A 24,637-nucleotide genomic window follows, 5' to 3' on the forward strand; every position below is an offset into this window, starting at 1 on the left:
GTGTCTTTTTCATATAATGACTTTTTTTCCTTTGGGTAGATATCCAGTAGTGGGATTGCTGGGTGAAATAGTAGTTCTACTTTGAGTTCTTTAAGGAATTTCTATACTGTTTTCCATAGTGGTTGTACTAGTTTACATTCCCACCAACAGTGTTAAAAGTATTCCCTTTTCACTACATCCACGCCAACATCTATTGTTTTTTGACTTTAATTATGGCCATTCTTGCAGGTGTAAAGTAGTATTTCACTTTTGATTTGCATTTCCCTGATAAGATGTTGGCCATTTGTATATCTTCTTTTGAGAAATGTCTATTTTTGTCCTTTACCCATTTTTTGATGGGATTGTATGTTTTCCTCTTGCTGATTTGAGTCCTTTGTAGATTCTGGATATTAGTCCTTTGTCAGATGCACAGTTTGCAAATATTTTCTCCCACTCTGTGGGTTGTTGGTTTACTCTGCAGATTATTCCTTTTGCTGTGCAGAAACTTTTTAGTTTAATTAGGTCCCATTTATTCATTTTTGTTTTTGCTGCATTTGCTTTTGGGGTCTTAGCCATGAATTCTTTGCCTAAGCGAATGTCTAGAAGAGTTTTTCAGCTGGGCGTGGTGGGTCACGCCTGTAATCCCAGCGCTTTGGGAGGCTGAGGTGGTCGGATCACTCGAGGTCAGGAGTTCAATACAAGCCTGGCCAACATGGTGAAACCCCGTGTCTACTAAAATACAAAAATTAGCTGGGTGTGGTGGCGGGTGCCCGTAATCCCAGCTACTCGGGATGCTGAGGCATGAGAATCGCTTGAACCCAGGAGGCGGAGGTTACAGTGAGCCGAGATAGCCAGCCTGGGCAATAGAGTGAGACTCAGTCTCAAAAAAAAGAGTTTTTACAATGTTATCTTCTAGAATTTTTGTGGTTTCAGGTCTTAGATTTAAGTTTCTGGTCCATCATGAGTTGATTTTTTTGTCCCCTTACCTCTAGTCTTAGTAGAAAAGTAGATCTTTTCTTGTTTGAAACTGAACCTGTTTCCTGGGCCCTGGATCACATACCCACCTGCTCTGTCAATCATGACCCCTCACAACTATTTTTTGTTTTTGAGACAGAGTCTTGCTCTGTTGCCCAGGCTGAAGTGCAATGGCACAATCTTGGCTCACTGGCAGCCTCTGCCTTTTTGGGTTCAAGCAATTTTCCTGCCTCAGCCTCCCAAGTAGCTGGGATTACAGGTGCTTGCCACCACGCCTGGCTAGTTTTTTTATTTTTCTTTTTAGTTTTAGTTTTTTTGAGATGGAGTTGCACTCTGTTGCCCAGACTAGAGTGCAGTGGCTCAATCTCAGCTCACTGCAACCTCTGCCTCCTGGATTCAGGTGATTCTTCTGCCTCAGCCTCCTGAATAGCTGGAATTACAGGTGCCCGCCACCACGCCTTGCTAATTTTTTTTTTTTTTTTTCTGAGACGGAGTCTCACTCTGTCACCCAGGCTGGAGTGCAGTGGCACAATCTCGGCTCACTGCAAGCTCCGCCTCCCAGGTTCATGCCATTCTCCTGCCTCAGCCTCCTGAGTAGCTGGGACTACAGGCGCCCGCCACCACACCCGGCTAACTTTTTGTATTTTTAGTAGAGATGGGGTTTCACCGTGTTAGCCAGAATGGTCTCAATCTCCTGACCTCGTGATCCACCCACCTCTGCCTCCTAAAGTGCTGGGATTACAGGCGTGAGCCACCGCTCCCGGCCATTTTTTGTATTTTGAGTACAGATGGGATTTCGCCATGTTGGCCAGGCTGGTCTCGAACTCCTGACCTCAGGTGATCCACCCACCTTGGCTTCCCAAAGTGCTGGGATTACAGGCGTGAGCCACCGTCCCTGGCCTATTTTTAACTTCAGCCTCTCTACTAGTTCTTTCCCCTTGCATATAAATACTTAAGGACAGATTCAATTTTGTCTTTGTTTATAAATGTGTCTAATTCATGTATTTGAACACATTTTACTCAATTGTATAAAATATAAAAGGAAAAAGCTGGATATAACGCCTTGCTATACATCTTCACATGAATGACTTCCCAATCTAAAAATTTATTATGTCCCAAATTAGACTCCTTTCTCTTCCACTTTCACCCAAACTTCATCTTATGTTCTGTATCATTAATGACACTTCTTTTTTTTGTTTTTGAGATGGAGTCTCACTCTGTCGCCCAGGCTGGAGTTCAGTGACTCGATCTCCGCTCACTGCAAGCTCCGCCTCCTGGGTTCACACCATTCTCCTGCCTCAGCCTCCTGAATAGCTGGGACTGCAGGCGCCCACCATCAAGCCCGGCTAATTTTTTGTATTTTTTTTTTAGTAGAGACGGGGTTTCACCGTGTTAGCCAGGATGGTCTCGATCTCTTGACCTCGTGATCTGCCTGCCTCGGCCTCCCAAAGAGCTGGGATTACAGGCGTGAGCCACTGCACCCAGCCAATGACACTTCTTTGTCATCTTCATTTTCTTGTACAACATGTGTCATAGCCATACCCCCTTGACTTTCCAAGGCCCACATTCATCTCTCATTCAAGCTAATGCGGTAGCCTTTTAACTGGTCTACTTACCTTCCATTTAGCGCTCTCTCCATATTGCCTGCTATAACATTTCCTAGAGTTTTTTCTACGTGGTATTAATAAGAATTCTTGGAAAAAAATAAATTTGGGAAACCCTAGTTTAAACAAAATTAAGTTTCCTTTTTACTTCAGGGTTCAAAAACTGGGAAGGGTCTAAGTTCTTACCCTACTTGCAAGCTAACAACTTAGCCTGCCACAGTTTCATGGATGCTGGCAGAAAATATGACACTCCTGAGTCAGAGTCCAGCAAAGGACTTTCTGCTGTTTGTTTTTGAGATTGGGTCTTGCTATGTTGCCCAGGCTAGTCTTGAACTCCTGGGCTCAAGTAATCCTCCCACCTTAACCTCCTGAGTAGCTGGGATTACAGGCTTGTGCCACTATGCCTGGCTCAAGTTAAAGGACTTTACTACTCACAACAAGTAGCCAAAACGTCATAGGTTCCCCAAGCCCCATTTCCCATAGGGCAATCCAAAGAGGGCCAGTGGTCAGCTACTCGGAAGGTTGGGTCAGGAGGATTGCTTGAGATCAGGAATTTGAGGCTGCAGTGAGCTGTGATTGTGCCTCTGCACTCTAGCCTGAGCAGCAGAGCCAGACCTCAACTCTTAAAAAAACAACAACAAAGAGGGCCAGTGGGCTGCATTATGGGAGAGGAATACCAAGCTCTGGGAACCCACATTTTCTGTAATGGATAGTAAGTGTGCCTCCCCTTTGCTATGGAGGGAGACTGTGTAACCGCCCAAGGGGTTCACTTTGCTGCTGCCTAGACAGAGCCAATTCATCAAGACAGAGGAATTGCAATAGAGAAAGTAATTCATGCACAGGCAGCTTTGCGGGGGACCGGAGTTTTATGATTACTCGAATCAATCTCCCCGAGCATTCGGGGAGCAGGGTTTTTAAGGATAGCTTGGTGGGTGGGGGGAAGCCAGTGAGCCAGGAGTGCTGATTGCTCAGAGATTAAATCATAGGGAGTTAAAGCTGTCTTATTGTGCTGAGTCAGTTCCTGGGAGGGGGCCACAAGATCAGATGAGCCAGTTTATTGATCTGGGTGATGTCAGCTGATCCATCAAGTGCAGGGTCTGCAAAATATCTCAAGCGCTGATCTTAGGAGCAGTTTCGGGAGGGTCAGAATCTTGTAGCCTCTAGCTGCATGACTCCTAAACCATAATTTTTCATCTTGTGGCTAATGTTAGTGCTACAAAGGCAATCTAGTTCTCAGGCCAGAAGGAGGTCTGCTTTGGGAAAGGACTGTCACCGTCTTTGTTTAAACTATAAACTATAAATTTCTCCTAAAGTTAGTTCAGCCTATGACCAGGAATGAGCAAGGACAGCCTGGAGGTTAGAACCAAGTTGGAGTCAGTTAAGTTAGATCTCTTTCCCTGTCTCAGTCATAATTTTGCAAAGACTGTTTCAACTATCTTCCAAAGATATACAAATATCCTTGAGAAGATTGTCCAGGACCAAGTCAGTTAGGGCCCTTGTCCACAAGATGTGCCGAAACATGAGAAACTCGTGAAGAATTGTCTTCCAACACAGCTTTTGAGAGGTCAGAGACATTAACATGCTGATGCTGATACGTATTATACTTTCCAATGGGGGCTCTAATATACAGAATTTCTCATATCGGACCACTTAATGGAGCATTTGGCTAGATTCCATGGAACACGTTTTTGAAAGGAGTAGTGTATAGACTGAAGCCAGAATTCCTTAGTCCTAACTTCATGTACTCTACTCCAGTCACACCTTTCCCATAATCATATTCTTTGATGCACTCTTTTTTTTTGTTGTTATTGAGATGGAGTCTTGCTGTCACCCAGGCTGGAGTGCGGTGGTGCGGTCTTGGCTCACTGCCAGCCTGTGCCGCCGGGTTCAAGAGATTCTTGTGCCTCAGCCTCTGGACTATCTGGGATTACAGGCATACGCCACCATGCCTGGCTAATTTTTTTATTTTTAGTAGAGACGGGGGTTTCACCATGTTGGCCAGGCTGGTCTCGAACCCCTGACCTCGAGTGATCTGCCTGCCTCGGCCTCCCAAAGTGCTGGAATTACAGGCATGAGACACCACGCCTGGCCTGATTCACTCTCGTATGTCAGCACTGTTGATTGTTGGTTTACAACAACGTGAAGCATCCTTTCTTCCCTGTCTGCTTTCTCTCCACTCTCAAAATTCTGCTTACATTTTAAGCCTTGTTTCAGATACTCCCTGTAAGCTTTCTCAATTTCTCCAAATAAAAAATGAGTCACTCCTTTTCTTGTATTGTTATACTACTTGCCTTAAATTTCTGTTATACATTTATCCACATTTTGTCTTACAGTAGAGTTAGCTCTGTAGTTGTTTGACAGTCTCCCTTAGAATATAGTTACTACTTAGTTAATGGCAGAGCCATATCCTATAGCTGTTGGTGCTAAGCACATAACAGGTATTCAGTAAATGTTGAAAAAAATGGCTTAATGTTTCCATTTTACAGTATATCATTCATTGTGCTATTCATATTCCAGTCTCACATAGCCATTACCATAAATCAAAATCAGTGCATTTATAAAAATATTGTAACCTAAAAGGTTAGTGCATTTAGGATTTATTAGACCAAAGGAAACAATTTCTAGAGTTTAAGAAATTGAGGCCGGCCGTGGTGGCTCACACCTGTAATCCCAGCACTTTGGGAGGCCAAGGTGCGGGGATAACTTGAGGTCAGGAGTTCGACACCAGCCTGGCCAGCATGGTGAAATCCCGTCTCTACTAAAAATACAAAGATTAGCCAGGCATGGTGTTGGGCACCTTTAATCCCAGCTACTTGGGAGGCTGAGACAGGAGAATTGCTTTAACCCAGGAGACGGAGGTTGTAGTGAGCCAAGATCGTACCACTGCACTCCAGCCTGGGTGACAGAGCTAGACTTTATCTAAAAAAACAAAAAATGCTTTTTAATTCTCTACTGTTTAGGCTGCGAGTATTTTTGGAAATTACAATTTTTAATTTCATTTATTTTAGCAAGATAACATACTTTCTGTTAGTGATTTATAAAAACAGAAAACCCAATTTTTTTCGACCTTAGTTTTTTTACTGATAACATAATATTTGTACATATTTATGGGGTACATGTGATATTTTGTTACATTCATAGAATGATCAAGTCAGGATAGTTGGAGTATCCATCACGTTGAGAATTTATCATTTCTATATGTTGGGAACATTTCAAGTCCTCTCTTATAGCTGTTTTGTAATATAATACATTGTTTTTAATTACAGTCACCCTATTCTATCGAACATTAGATCTTTCTCCTTCTAACTGTATGATTGTACCCATTAACCAACCTCTCTTCATTGCCCACTCCCGCACCCCTCTCCCCCCACACCCCCCCACCACAACACACACACATACACTCTTCCCAGCCTCTGGTATCTGCCATTCTACTCTGTACCTGCATGAGTTCAACTTTTTAGCTCCCACATATGAGAACATGCCATATTTGTCTTTCTGTGCCTGGCTTATTTCACAAAATAACCTCCAGTTCCATATTTCTGCAAATAACATGATTTCATTCTTTTTTATGGTGGAGTATTCCACATAATTCCATTGTGTATATACACCACATTTTCTTTTTCTTTGAGATGGAGTCTTGCTCTGTTGCCCAGGCTAGAGTGCAGTGGCACAATCTTGGCTGACTGTAACCTCCCAGGTTCAAGCAATTCTCCTGCCTCAGTGTGTTGAATAGCTGGGATTACAGGCGTACACCACCCTGCCTGGCTAATTGGTTTGTATTTTTAGTAGAGATGGGGTTTCATCATGTTGGCCGGGCTGGTCTCCAACTCCTGAGCTCAACTGATCCACCTGCCGCGGCCTCCCAAAGTGCTAGGATTACAGGCGTGAGCCACTGAGCCTGGCCCAATACCACATTTTCTTGATCTGTTCGTCTGTTGATGGATGCTTAGGTTGATTCCATATCTTTGCTATTGTGCTGCAGTAAACATGGGGGTGCAAGTATCCCTTTGATATACTGATTTCCTTTCCTTTGGATACATATCCAGTAGTGGCATTGCTGGATCAAATGCTGGTTCTATTTTTAGTTTCTTGGGAAATCTTCATACTGTTTTTCATAATGGCTATACTAATTTAATTTCCCACCAACAGTGTATGAGTTCCCTTTTTTTTTTTTTTTTTTTTTTTTGAGATGGAGTCTCTCTCTGTTGCCCAGGCCAGAGTGCAGTTCTCAGCTCACTGCAACCTCCGCCTCCTGGGTTCAAGCGATTCTCCTGCCTCAGCTTCCCAAGCAGCTGGGATTACAGGCGCACACCACCACACCCAGCTAATTTTTGTATTTTTAGTGGAGACGGGGTTTCACCATGTTGACCAGGCTGATCTTGAACTCCTGACCTCAGGTGATCCACCCGCCTCGGCCTCCCAAAGTGTTGGGATTACAGGAATGAGCCACCATGCCTGGCCATGAGTTCCCTTTTCTCCATATCCTTGCATATGTTTTTGTTTGTTTGTTTAAGGTAAAGAAAGGCAGATTTGATTGTTCAGTTCCCACCTATGAATGAGAACATGCGGTGTTTGGTTTTCTGTTCTTGTGATAGTTTGCTAAGAATGATGGTTTCCAGCTGCATCCATGTCCCTACAAAGGACACAAACTCATCCTTTTTTATGGCTGCATAGTATTCCATGGTGCATATGTGCCACATTTTCTTAATCCAGTCTGTCACTGATGGACATTTGGGTTGATTCCAAGTCTTATCACTTGGACTCGGGAAGGGGAACATCACACACCGGGGCCTATCATGGGGAGGGGGGAGGGGGGAGGGATTGCATTGGGAGTTATACCTGATGTAAATGACGAGTTGATGGGTGCTGACGAGTTGATGGGTGCAGCACAGCAACATGGCACAAGTATACATATGTAACAAACCTGCACGTTATGCACATGTACCCTAGAACTTAAAGTATAATAATAATAATAAAAATAAATAAATTAAATAAATAAATAAATAAAATAAAATAAAAAAAAGAAAGGCAGATTTATTAGAGAAAGTAGGAAAACACATTGCAAGGAGGCAACAGACAGGCGAGCAGAAAAGGAGCTTTTCTAATCATAATAATGATAATGATAGTGGCCATCCTAACTGGGAGAAGATGATATCTCACTGTGGTTTTGATTTGCGTTTCCCTGATGATTAGTGATGTTGAGCATTTTTTCATACACCTGTTGGCCGTGTGTGTATTCTTTTGAGAAATGGCTATTCATGTCCTTTGCCCACTTTTTAATGGGATTATTTGCTTTTTTACTGTTGAGTGATTTGAATTTTTTTTTGTTTCTATTTTAGTTTTCTTTTTAGAGTTGTTTGAATTTTTTGTATATTCTGGACATTAGTTCCTTGTTGAATAAATAGTTTGTAAAGATTTTCACCCATTCAACAGATTGTCTCTTCACTTTGTTGATTGTTTCCTTTGCTTTGCAGAAGCTTTTTAGCTTAATATAGACCTATTTGTCTGTTTTTGTTTTTGTTACCTCCAGTTTTGTACCTTGAATAGTTTTTAATATTAATTTCCATTACTCTATTTTAGAGCTAGATTTTAGAGCCAAAGGTATAAGGATGGTAGTGTGTCCATCTGTGGAAGAGATTCAGATCTTTCTCTAAGTAATAGTGTCATATGCCACAGTATGCAAAAGCTAAGCATGTGTGAAAACTGATACCTACTAAGAATACTGTATCTTCTTTTGGCTCATTAACCTCCAAGGAATTTCAGAGTCTACAAGGGGTTTTGGTGGGGTTTTTTGGTAATTTTTAGTAGTGGCAAAATATATATAATTAATTTATTATGTTTACCTTTTTTTTTTTTTTTTTTTTTTTGAGACGGAGTCTCGCTCTGCCGCCCAGGCTGGAGTGCAGTGGCCGGATCTCAGCTCACTGCAAGCTCCGCCTCCCGGGTTCACACCATTCTCCTGCCTCAGCCTCCCGAGTAGCTGGGACTACAGGCGCCTGCCACCGCGCCCGGCTAGTTTTTTGTATATTTTAGTAGAGACGGGGTTTCACCATGTTAGCCAGGATGGTCTCGATCTCCTGACCTCGTGATCCGCCCGTCTCGGCCTCCCAAAGTGCTGGGATTACAGGCTTGAGCCACCGCGCCCGGCGTTTACCATTTTTTTAATGTACAGGTCAGTAGTGTTAGGTACATTTGCATTGTTGTACAGCCAATCTCCAGAATTCTTTCATCTTCCAAAACTGAAACTTTATAGCTATTAAACAACTTCATTTCCCCACTCCCCCAGTCCCTGACAACCACCATTCTACTTTCTGTCTCTGAATTTGACTGCACTAGGTACCTAATATAAGTGGAATTATATAGTATTTTTCTACTTGTGACTAGCTTATTTCACTTAGCATTATATCCTCAATGTTCATCCATGTTATAGCATGTGTCAGAACTTCCTTTTCAAAGCTGAATAATATTGTATTGTATGTGTACACCTTATTTTGTCTACCCATACATCTGTCAGTGAATACTTAGGTTGCTTCCAGTTTTTGGCTATTGTGAATAATGCTGCTATGAACATGAGTGTTCAAATAATCTCTTCAAGACCCTGCTTTCAGTTCTTTTGGTTATATACTTAGAAGTAGAATTGCTAGATCATATGGTAATTCTATTTTTACTCTTTTGGGGAACCTCCATGCTGTTTTCCGTAGCAGATACACCATTTTACTTTTCCACCAATGGTGCACAAGAGTTCTAGTTTCTCCACATGCTCGCAACCACTTGTTCTTTTCTGGGGTTTTTTGTTCATTTGTTTTGGATAATAGCCATCTTAATGAGTGTGAGGTGGTATCTCATTGTGGTTGTGGTTTTTATTTCCATAATGATTAGTAATATTGAACATCTTTTCATGTGTTTGTTGGCCATTTGTATGTCTTCTTTGGAGAGACGTCAAGTTCTTTGCCCATTGTGTGTGTGTGTGGCTTTTCTTTTCTTTTTTTTTTTTTCTTTGAGACAGAGTTTCACTTTTGTTGCCCAGGCTGGAGTGCAATGGTGCGATCTCGGCTCACCGTAACCTCCACCTCCCAGGTTCAAGCGATTCTCCTGCCTCGGCCTCCCGAGTTGCTGGGATTACAGGCATGCGTCACCATGCCCAGCTACTTTTCTCGTATTTTTAGTAGAGACGGGGTTTCTCCATGTTGGTCAGGCTGGTCGCAGACTCCCGACCTCAGGTGATCCACCCGCCTCGGCCTCCCAAAGTGCTGGGATTACAGGCATGAGCCACTGTGCCCACCCGTGTTGCCCATTTTTTAAATCAAGTTGTTTTTTGTTGTTGAGTTGTAGGAGGTCTTTATATATTCTAAATTTTGATGTTGTTTTTATTTTGTTTTTGTTTGTTTGTTTTTTGAGACAGAGTCTCACTCTGTCACCCAGGCTGGAGCGCAGTGGCACAATCTTGGCTCCCTGCAACCTCTGCCTCCCAGGTTCAAGCAATTCTCGTGTCTCAGCCACCCAAGTAGTTGGAATTACAGGCATGCGCCACCAAACCTGGCTATTTTTTGTATTTTTAGTAGAGACATGATTTCGCCATGTTGGCCAGACTGGTCTCAAACTCCTGGCCTCAAGTGATAGACCTGCCTTGGCCTCCCAAATGCTAGGATTACAGGCATGAGCCACCATGCCCAGACTATTCTGAATACTAACTCCTTATTAGATAAATGATTTGCAGATAATTCCTCCCATTCCACAGGTTTTCTTTTTACTCTGTTGATTGTGTCATTGGGCTACAAGATATTTTCAGGTCGGGCATGGTGACTCATGCCTGTAATCCCAGCACTTTGGGAGGCTGAGGCAGGAAGATCACTTGCGGTCATGAGTTCGAGACCACCTTGGCCAACATGGCAAAACCTTGTCTCTACTAAAAATACAAAAAAAAAAAAAAAGTAGCTGGGCATCATGGTGCATGCCTGTAATCCCAGCTACTTGGGAGGGTAAGGCAGGAAGATCGCTTGAACCCAGGAAGCAGAGGTTGTGGTGAGCCAAGACTGCACCAGTGCACTCCAGCCTGGACAACAGAGTGAGACTCCTTCTCAAACAAAAGGAAAAAAAGATGTTTTCGGATTAACTAAGTTGTTGTAAAGATATTTTATTAGTAAGCAGGGAAGCACAAATTAATAGTATGATAATGATAAAGTACAGCCTTCATTCATCAGATCAACTTTTGGCAAGTATGTAGGGAAATGGATACATTACTGCATTGTTAGGTAGAAGTATATCTTGGCACAGCCACTTTGGAGGGCAATTTGGCTATATCCATTTTTTTTTTTTTTAAGCCAGAATCTTACTCTGTCGCCCAGGCTGGAATGCAGTGGCACGATCACGGCTCTCTGCAACCTCTGCCTCCCAGGTTCAAGTGATTCTTTTGCCTCAGCCTCCTGAGTAACTAGGGTTACAGGCACCCACCACCATGCCCAGCTATTTTTTGTATTTTTAGTAGAGATGGGGTTTTACCATGTTGGCCAGACTGGTCTCAAACTCCTGACCTCAAGTGATCCACCTGCCTCGGCCTCCCAAAGTGCTGGGATTGCAGGCGTGAGCCACCTTGCCTGGCCACTATATCCATTTTAATTAAAAAATATTTCTATCCTATGACCTAACAATCCCATTGCTAGGAATCACTTTCACATGGGTATAGGGAGATATGTGCAAGGATGTTCACTGCAACATTATTTTTAGTTGGTAAAAAGGAAAACAACTAGAAAAATGCCATTAATATGATACCATTTATGTTAAAACAGAAAGCAATATTATATGTTTTCTGGTAGTATAAACACCAGATTATTAACATTAATAAATTCAAAAAGATCTGGAAATGGTAACTGTGGCTGCCAGAATGCACTAGAATTGGTCCTTATAACCATATAATGTTTTTAAAAATAGTTTTTACAAGATAAATGTGTTTATATGTTACTTAGTTTTTATTTTTTATTTGTTTATTTATTTATTTAGAGACAAGAGTCTAGCTCTGTCGCCCAGGCTGGAGTGCAGTGACACAATCTCAGCTCACTGCAACTTCCGCCTCCCGGGTTCAAGCAATTCTCCTGCCTCAGCCTCCCGAGTAGCTGGGATTACAGGTGCCCACCACCATGCCCAGCTAATTTTTTTATTTTTAGTACAGACGGGGTTTCACTGTCTTGGTCAGGCTGGTCTCGAACTCCTGACCTCATGATCCACCCACCTCAGCCTCCCAGAGTGCTGGGATTATAAGCGTGAGCCACCATGCCCGGCCAGTTTTTAATTTTTTATACACATTTTCAAAAATGTAAAGGTGGTGTAACTAAACAAATATTGAAGAAAGAGTTTGACCTAAAATTTGGGCAGCATTTGGTAGACTGAACATTGTGTAAGATTTGGTTCTTAGCTTTGCAATCACAGAAATTGAATTTTAACAGGATAACCAGAATTTATTTACCTCTAGGGATTTTGTGCCTACTGACCGAGGCATATCAATCTATGGCCATTGGTAATGGAAGGAGTTATCTATTAATTCATTAATTTACCATATTATATAGGCAAAGAGACCAAAATAATGATAAGCAGTAGTCAGTACATGCTCTCACCTTATGGGAAAGTCTGAAAACTTACTGTTAGAAGGATTTTAACTAAAGAAATCAAAGCATGGGAGTTGGATTATTTTATTAGCTGAGATTTTAAAATTATTATTGTAAGGCCGGGCACGGTAGCTTATGCTTATAAACCCAGCACTTTGGGAGGCTGAGGCCGGTGGATCATTTGCAGTCAGGAGTTCAACACCAGCCTGGCCAACATGGTGAACCCCTGTCTCTACTAAAAATACAAAAATTAGCTGGGTGTGGTGGTGCACACCTGTAATCCCAGCTCCTTGGGAGGCTGAGGCAGGAGAATCGCTTGAACCTGGGAGGCACAGGTTGCAGTGAACCAAGATCATGCCACTGCACTTCAGCTTGGGCAACAGAGTGAGACTCCATCTCATAAATAAATAAATATTGGTTTGTGCAAGCCAATCTCTATAAGATTGTCACCAACCTGGGTAACAGAGTGAGACTCTATCTCAAAAAAATAAAAAATGATATAATGCAGATTGAGAGGGTTATGGTTTCTTTACCTTAGTATTTACAGTGTTGTCTTTTCAAATATATCATGATGTCATGATGGAGAATAGAGAAATGTGATGCTCATCAGTAAACATTTATGAACCTTTTTGGAATTGACTATTTCTGCATGTAGCCTCCATTTTGTATTGTTTTTCACTGCCGTTTTAGAGCATTATTTTATTATCTTGGTTCCTCCAGATTGAGAATGCACTCTATTTGGAGCTTACTCAGCTACATAAGATTATTTTAGTGCTCATAAATGTATTCATTTTGCATAATCTCTGAACAGATTAAAATATCTGTGGTATGGCAAAGTTTCCATTCTAGTGGAGTAAAATATAGGTTTCTTAGCTAGGAATGTATATTTGGTGAATAGTGGGTAATGCTTAAGGTCACAGGCAGCTTTGTTTTTAAAGCCTGCTCCACCACTTACCGCTTTCCTTGGGTGAACCAAATCACTTAACCTACCTAAACCCAGGCCTCCTTGTCTTTGTAAAATGCCTAAATTTCAAGATGTTAACTGCAATTAAGATTATTTTCCTGATAATGTATATTTTCATGGGCTCCTTTTTATTCAGCTAAACATGAATTCAGCTCCAACTTTCATCAACTTTCCGGCAAAAGGGAAACCCAAACGGGGTGATACATATGAGTTACAGGTGCGGGGTTTTTCAGCTGAGCAGATTGCCCGGTGGATCGCCGACAGAACTGATGTCAATGTAAGTTTCCCAACTTTGTAGACTGTTTCTTGGCCATTATCCCCTTTGAATCTTACTGGGAGGCCCTAATTAGTCTTGTCCCCATATCACTGAGGTGGCACTAGTTTGTCAGTCCCTTCATAAGTAGCATTGAACAGAATCATCTTGATGAATGAGTGAAATTGCAAAACACTCTCTGTTACCCTATTCAACATGGAAACCACTCTTTCGATCTTCTTAAGTCCGTGGGTTATCTAGTTGCACCTGGCGAATCCTTCTTAATCTAAAAGATGTTATGTTGTGGTTAAATAGAATATTGTACCTATTCTGTCCTATTTTAGGTTACATTATAGACTATTTTGATTGGGATAAAATAAAAAGAATCATTTTTCTGAAAGTAACCACACTAATTTTGATTGCTTTCACTTCAGATTTTATTTTGACCCATATAACTAGTAAAAAAATTTTTTTTTTTTTTTTGAGACGGAGTCTCGCTGTGTCTCCCAGGCTGGAGTGCAGTGGCGTGATCTCGGCTCACTGCAAGCTCCGCCTCCCGGGTTCACGCCATTCTCCCGCCTCAGCCTCCCAAGTAGCTGAGACTACAGGCGCCCGCCACCACGCCCGGCTAGTTTTTTGTATTTTTAGTAGAGACGGGGTTTCACCATGTTAGCCAGGATAGTCTCGATCTCCTGACCTCGTGATCCACCCGCCTCGGCCTCCCAAAGTGCTGGGATTACAGGCTTCAGCCACCGTGCCCGGCCGTAAAAAATTTTATACTTTAACATGTTTTTCTCTCCTTTCCATTAGATTAGAGTGATTAGACCCCCAAATTATGCTGGTCCCCTTATGTTGGGATTGCTTTTGGCTGTTATTGGTGGACTTGTGTATCTTCGAAGAAGCAATATGGAATTTCTCTTTAATAAAACTGGATGGGCTTTTGCAGCTTTGGTGAGTGAATTTTAGAAGACAAAAAATTATTTGAATAAAACTAATGTATTTTTAGATAAACTTTTATTTATATGAGAAGTAGCATTTTATTTCTTACCTGAGGAAAATAGTTTTATGTATTTTTATTTTCTGTCTTAAAATCATTTTGTTTCATTCATTATCTCATTAGGATGGCCAGAACTTCAAGGAACTGATTATACCTGCCTTTTATTCAACCTAAATGACAGACTGTCATCTCTATGAAAATCTCTAGTTGTTCTGGAAATATTATTCTTTTTTTTTCTGAGACGGAGTCTTGGTCTGTCGCCCAGGCTGGAGTGCAGTGGTGCCATCTCGGCTCACTGCAACCTCTGCTTCCTGGGCTCAAGCGATTCTCCTGCCTCAGCCTCTCTCGAGTAGCTGGGATTACAGGTGCGTGCCACCACGCCCAGCTAATTTTTTTGTATTTTTAGTACAGACGGGGTTTCATCCTGTTGGCCAGGCTGGTCTTGAACTCCTGGCCTCAGGTGCTCTGCCCACCTTGGCCTCCCAAAGTGCTGGGGTTACAGGCATGAGCCACCATGTCCAGCCTGAAAATATTACTCTAAAACGCCTTTTCACTGTTCAATTTTGAAACTTGTGTCTGCATAGTTATAATTTTTAAATAGTGTTTTCCTGGTCTGGCACGGTGGCTCATGCCTATAATCCCAGCACTTTGGGAGGCTGAGGCGGGCGGATCACAAGGTCAAGAGACCGAGATGAACCTGGCCAACATGGTGAAACCCTCTGTACTAAAAATACAAAAATTAGCTGGGCCTGGTGGCGTGCATCTGTAGTCCCAGCTACTCGGGAAGCTGAGGCAGGAGAATCGCTTAAACTTGGGAGGTGGAGGTTGCAGTGAGCCGAGATCGTGCCACTACACTCCAGCCTGCCGACAGAGTGAGACTGCATCTCAAAAAATATATATATGTATATGGTGTTTTCCTTTGAAGTATTACCGAATTGTGATCCTTGGGATGAAATATAAGCCTTAATCAATAAATCATTTATCTGCAAAAAATTCTATGTCTTATCTAAACAGATGCACATTTTCATATTCCTATTATCTAATCAAGACAAGGACAGTTTGACCATGAATATTTTATTATTTTTTGTTTCCTAGTGTTTTGTGCTTGCTATGACATCTGGTCAAATGTGGAACCATATAAGAGGACCACCATATGCCCATAAGAATCCCCACACAGGACATGTGGTAAGGGAAGTCTGGGATTTCTTTCCTTTTGTAGACCAAAGTTAACTCAATGATTATTACACTGTGAGAACAGTGCCAGCATATGAAGGAGCTGGATTTAGTCTTCACTTTTCAGTCTCTCTGTGTTAACAAGCTTCCATCACTGATAAGACCATGCAGTGCTTTTTTTTTTTTTTTTTTGAGACGGAGTTTCGCTCTTGTTGCCCAGGCTGGAGTGCAATGGCATAATCTCGGCTCACTGCACCCTCCACCTCCCTGGTTCAAGTAATTCTCCTGCCTCAGCCTCCTGAGTAGCTGGGATTACAGGCATGCGCCACCACGCCCAGCTAATTTTGTATTTTTAGTAGAGACAGGGTTTCTCCATGTTGGTCAGGCTGGTCTCAAACTCCCAACCTCAGGTGATCCACCTGCCTCAGCCTCCCAAAGTGCTGGGAATATAGGCCTGCAGGCATGAGCCACTGCACCCGGCCGCAGTGCTTTTAAAAGTGGGAAATTCCTTTCCCATTTGGTGAATCGTTCTAACCAAGCTGGCTAAGAATGAAAGACAGCCTTCAACTAAATAGAAAATTTCATCAAGTACCTGAGCATCCTCTGTTTCTAAGCACTGTGCTAAGTGTTATTAAATATAGTGATAAACAAGAAAAACGTGATCCCTGTCTTCATGGAGCCTACATTATTGTACCTCATGGTCTTGTACACTTAAATACTAGTTTTCCCACCCAGGTGCAGTGTTTTGCATTTGTAGTCCCAGCTACTTGGGAGGCTGAGGCAGGAGGATGACTTGAATCCAGGAGTTCTAGCCCAGCCTGAACAACATAGCAAGATCCATCTCCTTTTAAAAAAAAAAAAAAAAAAAAAAAACAAGGCCAGATGTGGTGACTAATACCTGTAATCCTGGCACTTTGGGAGACTGAGGCAGGAGGACCACTTGAGGCCAGGAGTTCAAGACCAACTTGGGCAGCATAGTGAGATGCCATCTCTATGAAAAACAAAAAAGAAAAGAGAAAAACAACTAGTTTTCTGACATATTCTATTGTTGAAAATGTAAGTACAATATCCAAGCATTTGGGAGGCTGAGGTGGGAGGATTGCTTGAGCCCAGGAGTTTGAGACCAGCCTGGCCAACATAGCAAGATCTCATTTCTAATAAAAATTTAAAAATTAGCTGAGCAGGCATGGTGGTACATACTTGTAGTCCCATCTACTTGGGATGCTGAGGCAGGAGGATCGCCGGAGCCAGGACTTTGGGGTTGCAATGAGCTATGATCATGCTACTGCACTCCAGCCTGGGCAGCAGAGCAAGACCTTGTCTCAAAAATAAACATAGTATTAGTACAATGAAAAGACAAATAGAGAAGAGATAATACAAAAATAGCTTTATAGTAACCAAACTTACTGATGAATGCCAGAGACCCAGAGTATGTCACATGGTTTATCAGGTGAATTAATAATTTCATAGTTTAAAATATCCCGTTTTAGGGTTAGCATACCAACATTTAACGTATACCTAAAGATTCCATTTTGTCTGTTTTCCCTCCTAGAATTATATCCACGGAAGCAGTCAAGCCCAGTTTGTAGCTGAAACACACATTGTTCTTCTGTTTAGTATCCTTTTACAATAAGTCTTTCTTACTGTATTTTGTCTGTTTTCTCACAGTCTAGTATTCTCTCTACAGCATTCGGCTGGGGCTGTTCTCTTAATGCAGGTCACGATATCCTTTGAAAATCATTACTGTGTCATCCTCTCCAGCCCAAAAAACTAAAGACTACTAGGAACAAATCTGTAGTCTGATAGGGCCAGGTTTATTGGCTTATTAATACAAGGACGACTGTACATTAGAAGAACCATGGAACATCTTAACAAAGAAAAGATAGAGTTGTAATAGGATTTGGGAGAATAGTGGAGTTTATATGAAATTTAAACAAAGCATTGTTTTGATAGGCTAAAAGCAGTGTAAGACTGTGTAAAGGGGTCAACATCAGGTCTGAACTGTGAAGCAGACCCAGGGTTCTGTTTTCTTGGAAACTACAAAGTTAACATAAATGTGGAATTTTTGTCTTCAAAAACTTCTTCTTTGAAGCTCTATACCTTGGTTGTAAATTGAGGCTACTTAGAAATTATACTTGTAAATTGAGTGACTTAGATCTGCCAAGCAAGAATATTTCATTTTTACTCACATAATTGCAAGAAGTCTATTTAAAGACCAATATTCCTCAGTAAGAAAACAGTAGTTACTCAGAGATGGGGGATATTTTGACATTTTACAGCTGAAGTGTGTGCTAGGGAAAAATTCTTCCTGTGGACTTTGCAGCTGCTTTATGTGTGTGTTGTTCCATCCTCTTGAATGACAGGGAATATTTTTACTTTCTTGGCCCGAGCTAATTTTTATTTTCTTACATCTAAAAGTGGATGCCTCTGTAAGCTGCAAAGACAGGTAAAAGCAATGTCAGATAAGTAAGAATCTAAATTTCATAATATTGCTAAACATAGTTTACCCACCTGAATACATAAGCACTGACTCTGAAACAAATCAACAAGGCGAACAAATGTAATGTTCCTGGAATTGTGCTTCTCAGCCAGGGTGTCCTGACATTGATATACTAGAATCAGCTGGGCGTGGTGGCTCACACCTGTAATCCTAGCACTTTGGGAGGCTGTGATAGGTAGATTGCTTGAGCCCTGGAGTTTAAGACCAGCCTGGGCAACATGGCAAAACCTCATCTCTACAAAACAATGCACACAAGAAAATTAGCCAAGTATGGTGATGCATGCCTATGGTCCCAGCTACCAGGGAGGCTGAGGTGGGAGGATCGCTTGAGCCCAGGAGGTCAAGGCAACAGTGAGCCGATATCACACCACTGCACTCCAGCCTGGATGACACAGTGAGACCCTGTCTCTAATAAAAAGAAAAAAAAAATGAAAATTAAATATATATTTTTTCTGATTGCAAAAGGAATACAGATTAAAGAAAATTTAGAAAATACAAATAAGTATAAAGAAAAAAATTCAAAATCACTGAAAATTCTGTCTTTAGTAAATGTTTGTGTATGTCTTTCCCAGTTTTATTATACTATGTTGATGATTAGAGATTTTAAGGAAAACATTCTAAAAAAAAATTGAGCTTTTGATTTTAACTGATTTTAATTGAAGGATATTTGGGAAAATATTCTTATGCACCGTGGAAAATATACTTACTGCTTAACATCCAGCCCAAACCTAGGAGAGTTAATCTATTCAACCATGAAATGGTGAGCTGAAAGATTAACAATATATACCTAGTCCATATGAGAAGAAAGAAGACTGAGACCAGGCGCGGTGGCTCGTGCTGTAATCCCAGCACTTTGGGAGGCCAAGGCAGGTAGATCACCTGAGATCAGGAGTTCGAGACCAGCCTGGCCAACATGATGAAACCCCATCTCTACTAAAAATACAAAAAAAATTTGCTGGCCGGGTGCGGTGGCTCACGCCTGTAATCCCAGCACTTTGGGAGGCTGAGGCAGGCGGATCACAAGGTCAGGAGATCAAGACCATCCTGGCTAACACGGTGAAACCCCATCTCTACTAAAAATACAAAAAATTAGCCGGGCGCAGTGGCGGCGCCTGTAGTCCCAGCTACTCGGGAGGCTGAGGCAGGAGAATGGCGGGAACCTGGGAGGCGGAGCTTGCAGTGAGTTGAGATCTGGCCACTGCACTCCAGCCTGGGCGACAGAGCAAGACTCCATCTCAAAAAAAAAAAAAAAAAAAAAATTGCTGAACCCACTGGTGGCGGGTGCCTGTAATCCCAGTTACTCAGGAGGCTGAGGCAGGAGAATCTCTTGAACCTGGGAGGCGGGGGTTGAAGTGAGCAGAGATTGTGTGATTGCTCTCCAGCCTGGGCAATAAGAGTGAAACTCCATCTCAGGGGGTAAAAAAAGACTGAAAGAAAAATATTACCCAAACTTTATTTTTTTAATCCTGAAATTTACTTGAAAATGTTCGTTTATGGACTGGGCTTGGTGGCTCATGCCTGTAATCCCAGCACTCTGGGAGGTGGAGGCAGGCAGATCGTTTGAGGTCAGGAATTTGAGGCCAGCCTGGCCGACATGGTGAAAGCCCGTCTCTACCAAAAATACAAAACTTAGCCAGGCGGCCAGGCGTGCTGCCTCACACCTGTAATCCCAGCACTTTGGGAGGCCGAGGCAGGCAGATCACCTGAGATCAGGAGTTCAAGACCAGCCTGGCCAACATGGTGAAACCCTGTCTCTATTAAAAATACAAAAATTAGCTGGGCATGGTGGTGCACGCCTGTAATCCCAGCTACTGGGGAGGCTGAGGCCAGAGAATTGCTTGAACCTGGGAGGCGGAAGTTGCAGTGAGCCGAGATGGTGCCACTGCACTCCAGCCTGGATGACAGAGTGAGACTGTCTCAAAAGAAAAAAAAGAAAGAAAATGTTCATTTATAGTTTGATGAATTCAGCCTGGCCAACATGGCGAAACCTCATCTCCACAAGAAATACAAAAATTAGCCAGGAACGGTGGTGTGCACCTGTAATTCCATCTACTCAGGAGGCTGAGGCATGGGAATTGCTTGAACCCAGGAGGTGGAGGTTGCAGTAAGCCAAGACTGCCACTGCACTCCAGCCTGGGCAACAGAGTGAGACTCTGTCTCAAAGGGAAAAAAAAGAACAGAAAAGTATGGTTTGATGGACTAACAAATTATTGGTTTGATGGATTAACAAATTATTACACCTTGGAAATTTTCCGGATCTTGAATCAATTTGTCTCACTACTACTTTGAAATTGAATAATGGAGCAAAAGAGCAATTAAAATTGTAAAATATTAATTAGTTGATTTGGGTTTTGTTCGTCTTTTAGCTTTGTCTTAAACTTTTAAATATATAAGAAGTTTAAGAAATTAGAAAATTGTCATTTTACCTCTCCCTAAAGATTGAGCATTAGCCTAAGGTTTCATATACATTTGGAACAGATTGCAAGCCTGTTGGGATATAGAATGTCTTGTGTTCGGTTATTAGGATGCAAAAAGTGAACTTTTTTCAGGGTCAGACATATATACAGATTGTAAGACAGTGACTTAAGTGCTGTGTACCAGAAATAGTGAGAAAATGAATAATTTTGTCAGAAGTAAGGAATATTAGGGAAGGCTTAACCACTCCCCAACCCCCTTTTTTTTTTGAGTGGAGTCTCGCTCTGTTGCCCCGACTGGAGTGCAGTGGCACCATCTTGGTTCACTGCAACCTCCACCTCCTGGATTCAAGCGATCCTCCTGCCTCAGCCTCCCGAGTACCTGGGATTACAGACGTGTACCACCACGCCTGACCCCTCTTTCTTTTTTATTTATTTATTTAGTTAGTTTTTTGTTTTGAGACGGAGTCACACTGTGTTGCCCAGGGTGGAGTGCAGTGGCATGATCCCAGCTCACTGCAACCTCCACCTCCTGGGTTCAAGCGATCCTCCTGCCTCAGCCTCCTGAGTAGCTGGGATTACAGGCGTGCACCACCAAACCCGGCTAATTTCTTTATTTTTAGTAGAGACAGGGTTTCACCAGGTTGGCCAGGCTGGTCTTGAACTCCTGACCTCAGGTGATCCACCCGCCTCGGCCTCCCAAAGTGCTGGCATTTCAGGCATGAGCCACCACACCCGGCCCCCACTTTCTTTTAAAGTAAATATGAAACCTCAAGACCAGTAACATTGTTTACAGCTTCCAGGTTGATAAGAATTAATAGACTGAGGCCACCTCTCAGTAGTAGTTATGATTTTGGAAAATATTCACATGTTTATTATTAGTTTAATGTTGTACAATTTATTGCATGATTAATAAAGCAGACTATATAATCAGTTGCCTGATCTAAGCAACCTTTAAAATTACATTTTAAGTGTTGAAATTATACAGAAAAGTTTACAAAAGTTTACAGTTTGATGAATTTCCTTTTTTGTTTGTTTGGTTTTTTTTGTTTGTTTTTGAGATGGAGTCTTGCTCTGTTGCCCAGGCTAGAGTGCAATGGTGTGATCCCAGCTCACTGCAACCTCCACTTCCCAGGTTCAAGCGATTCTCCTGCCTCTGCCTCTGGAGTAGCTAGAATTACAGGCACCTGCCACCACGCCTGGCTAAGTTTTTTTGGTATTTTTAGTAGAGACGGGGTTTTACCATGTTGGCCAGGCTGGTTTCGAACTCCTGAGCTCTACTGATCCGCCCGCCTCGGCGTCCCGAAGTGCAAGGATTACAGGCGTGAGCCACGGTGCCCAGCCCAGTTTGATGAATTTTCGCAGAATGAACACACTTATGTAACCAGAACTCACATCAATAAATAAAATTTTACCCACATCTCAGAGCATTCTCCATCATCATTCCTCCTGATTGCCACTTCCCACCCAGAAGTAACTGCTATCCTGACTGCTAACACTATGGGTTTATTTTACCTATTTTTGTTAACTTACATAAATGGAATCCTACAGGACTGGGTGTGGTGGCTCATGCCTGTAATCCCGGCACTTTGGGAGGCCGAGTTGGGCAGATCACCTGAGGCCAGGAGTTCGAGAGCAGCCTGGCCAACATGGCGAAACCCTTTCTCTAGTAAAAAAATAATACATAAATTAACTGAGTGTGGTGCTGCATGCCTGTAGTCCCAACTACTTGGGAGGCTGAGGCAGGAGGGTGGCTCAAGTCCAGGAGGTGGAGGTTGCAGTGAGCTGAGATCGCACCACTGCATTCCAGCCTGGCTGATAGAGCCAGACCTAGTCTCAAAATACAAAGAAAAAAAAAAAGAAAGAAAGAAAGAAAGCAAACACAGTAAATGGAATCCCACAATAAATGTATTTGGATTTTTTTATTATTATTATTTTTTAAGAGATTTAAAGAGGTTGTGTTGCCCAGGCTGGAGTGCAGTGGGGTCACCATAGCTTGCTGTAACCTCAACCTCCCAGAATCAAGCAGTCCTCCCACATCAGCCTCCCAAGTAGCTGGGACTATAGGTGTGCACTACTGCACCTAGCTAATTTTTGTATTTTTTCTAGAGACGGAGTCTCGCCCTGTCATCCATCCTGGTCTCAATCTCCTGGGCTCAAACAATCCTCGTACCTTGGCCTCCTGAATTTTTAAAATAAAGTAGCAGTATGGAAAATGTTCACCTTTAACCTGAAACCTTAATGGTATAAACTACGTTTACTTTTGCATATTCTCTTGCATTCATTTCTGTATGAATGTTTCATGGTAAGGGTGTTCATGTTTTATACTTATAGACATGTTTTGCATGGAGTTTGCTATCTTAATATAAGCATTTTCTATGTTGTATGGCCTTTATATTTATAAAAATACATAAAAATTACAAAGAAATCTGAAAATACAAAGAAAAAGAAAAGTAGTCAATATTCTTAATATTTATATAATGGATATATCATATCCATGTTGCCCAGGCTGGTCTTGAACTCCTGACCTCAGGTGATCCACCCGCCTTGGCCTCCCAAACTGCTAGAATTACAAGCGTGAGCCACCACACCTGGCCTTCTAGTAGCTTTTAATAGCCTAGTTGTTGTATGTTAATGGAATACTGTCTCTATTTCTGCTCAGTTCTCCTGGAGTAACATTTAATCAGGACTGTGTAATGTATGTATTTCATTGTTTGTATTCCTCACTAGAGTGTAATCTTCTTCATGGTAGGATCTTTATTTTGTTCAAGTTTTTATTTCTAACACTTTATAGTGCCTGCCATATAGTAGGCAGTGTTAGTAAAAATTTAAAGATGCAATAAATGAAATAAAACAGTATACACTGAAGTGCATCATAGCTGTTGACAGCTAAGAAGAGTACACAAAAGACCAATGGAAAGCTCATTCAAAGCAAAAGCACATAAACCATGATACAAAGATAAGCTTTCCCCAGAACAAGTCTCGATCATTAATCAGAGAGTACCCAGTAATCAAAGCCTATAGAAATGATCAATCTTTGGCCGGGCATGGTGGCTCATGCCTGTAACCCCAGTACTTTGAGAAGCCGAGGTGAGTGGATCACCTGTGGTCAGGAGTTCGAGACCAGCCCGGCCAACATGGCGAAACCCAGTCTCTACTCAAAATACAAAAATTAGCCAGGCGTGGCGGCATGCGTCTATAATCCCAGCTACTCGGGAGGCGGAGGAAGGAGAATTTATTGAACCCGGGAGGCAGAGGTTGCAGTGAGCCGAGATGGTGCCACTGCACCCCAGCCTGAGTGACAGAGCAAAACTCCAAAAAAAAAAAAAAAAAAAAAGAGAGAAAGAAAGAAAGAATCAATCTTTACACAAACTTGCAGATAAATAACTCAGAAAAAATTGCTAGAGAAGAGACTTGGCTGAACAACTGAAAACATGATGAATGGGCATCATCCCTAACAAGAGGCTATTGAAGAAAGAACGCAAGATGGGGCACAGGCACATTGGTTCACGCCTGTAATTCCAGCACTTTGGGAGGCCGAGGCTGGAGAATTGCTTGAGCCCAGGAGTTTGAGACCGGCCTGGGCAACATAGTGAGACCCCATCTCTACAAAAAAAAAATCAACAAAACAAACCTGGCATGGTGGCATGCACCTGTAGTCCTAGCTACTGAGGAGGCTGAGGCAGGAGAATCTCTTGAGCCTGGGAGGTGGAGGTTGCAGTGAGTTGTTATTGTGCCACTGCACTCCAGCCTGGGTGACAGAGTGAGACCCTGTCTCAAATAAATAAATAAAATAAAAAATTTTTTAAAAGAATGCAAGATGGTAATGAAGGGATGAAAAGTCAAATTTTAGAGCCAATTATAAATTCAGACATAGAGCCAATTATAAATTCAGGCCTCATTAAACACATGTTTTTCCCTTTCTGCTTAATGATACCCACATGTGGTAACATATGACATATATGTACGTATGCGTAATTGATTTGGGAGTGTTTTACTGCTGTTAGTATTCCCTAAACTTCAGGGTGGATCTGTCAGTCTTTTCTACTAAAATACATTCTATTTGCTTTAAAATTTGAATTTGCTTATTTTAACATTCAACCATGCCATCTGTTACCTATTTGTGTGGTTAGTTCTATTTTGTATTTATGCAGCTCCTATTAAGGTGAATAAAAGTGT

The 24,637-nt window shown here is 42.0% G+C and overlaps 1 protein-coding gene across 1 annotated transcript in view; it reads left to right on the forward strand.

Annotated features, from left to right (window-relative positions):
* The window catches only part of LOC105464531 (magnesium transporter 1), a 58,766-nt gene that overhangs the window by 17,480 nt on the left and 16,649 nt on the right, over positions 1–24,637 (forward strand). The window contains exons 4-7 of the mRNA XM_071088978.1: positions 13,258–13,398; positions 14,185–14,325; positions 15,467–15,556; positions 17,097–17,160. Of these exons, the coding sequence (XP_070945079.1) occupies positions 13,258–13,398; positions 14,185–14,325; positions 15,467–15,556; positions 17,097–17,160 (436 nt within the window). The remainder of the gene's footprint in view (positions 1–13,257; positions 13,399–14,184; positions 14,326–15,466; positions 15,557–17,096; positions 17,161–24,637) is intronic.

This window comes from Macaca nemestrina, chromosome X (assembly GCF_043159975.1).
Source record: "Macaca nemestrina isolate mMacNem1 chromosome X, mMacNem.hap1, whole genome shotgun sequence".
In the NCBI taxonomy this organism is placed as follows: domain Eukaryota; kingdom Metazoa; phylum Chordata; class Mammalia; order Primates; family Cercopithecidae; genus Macaca; species Macaca nemestrina.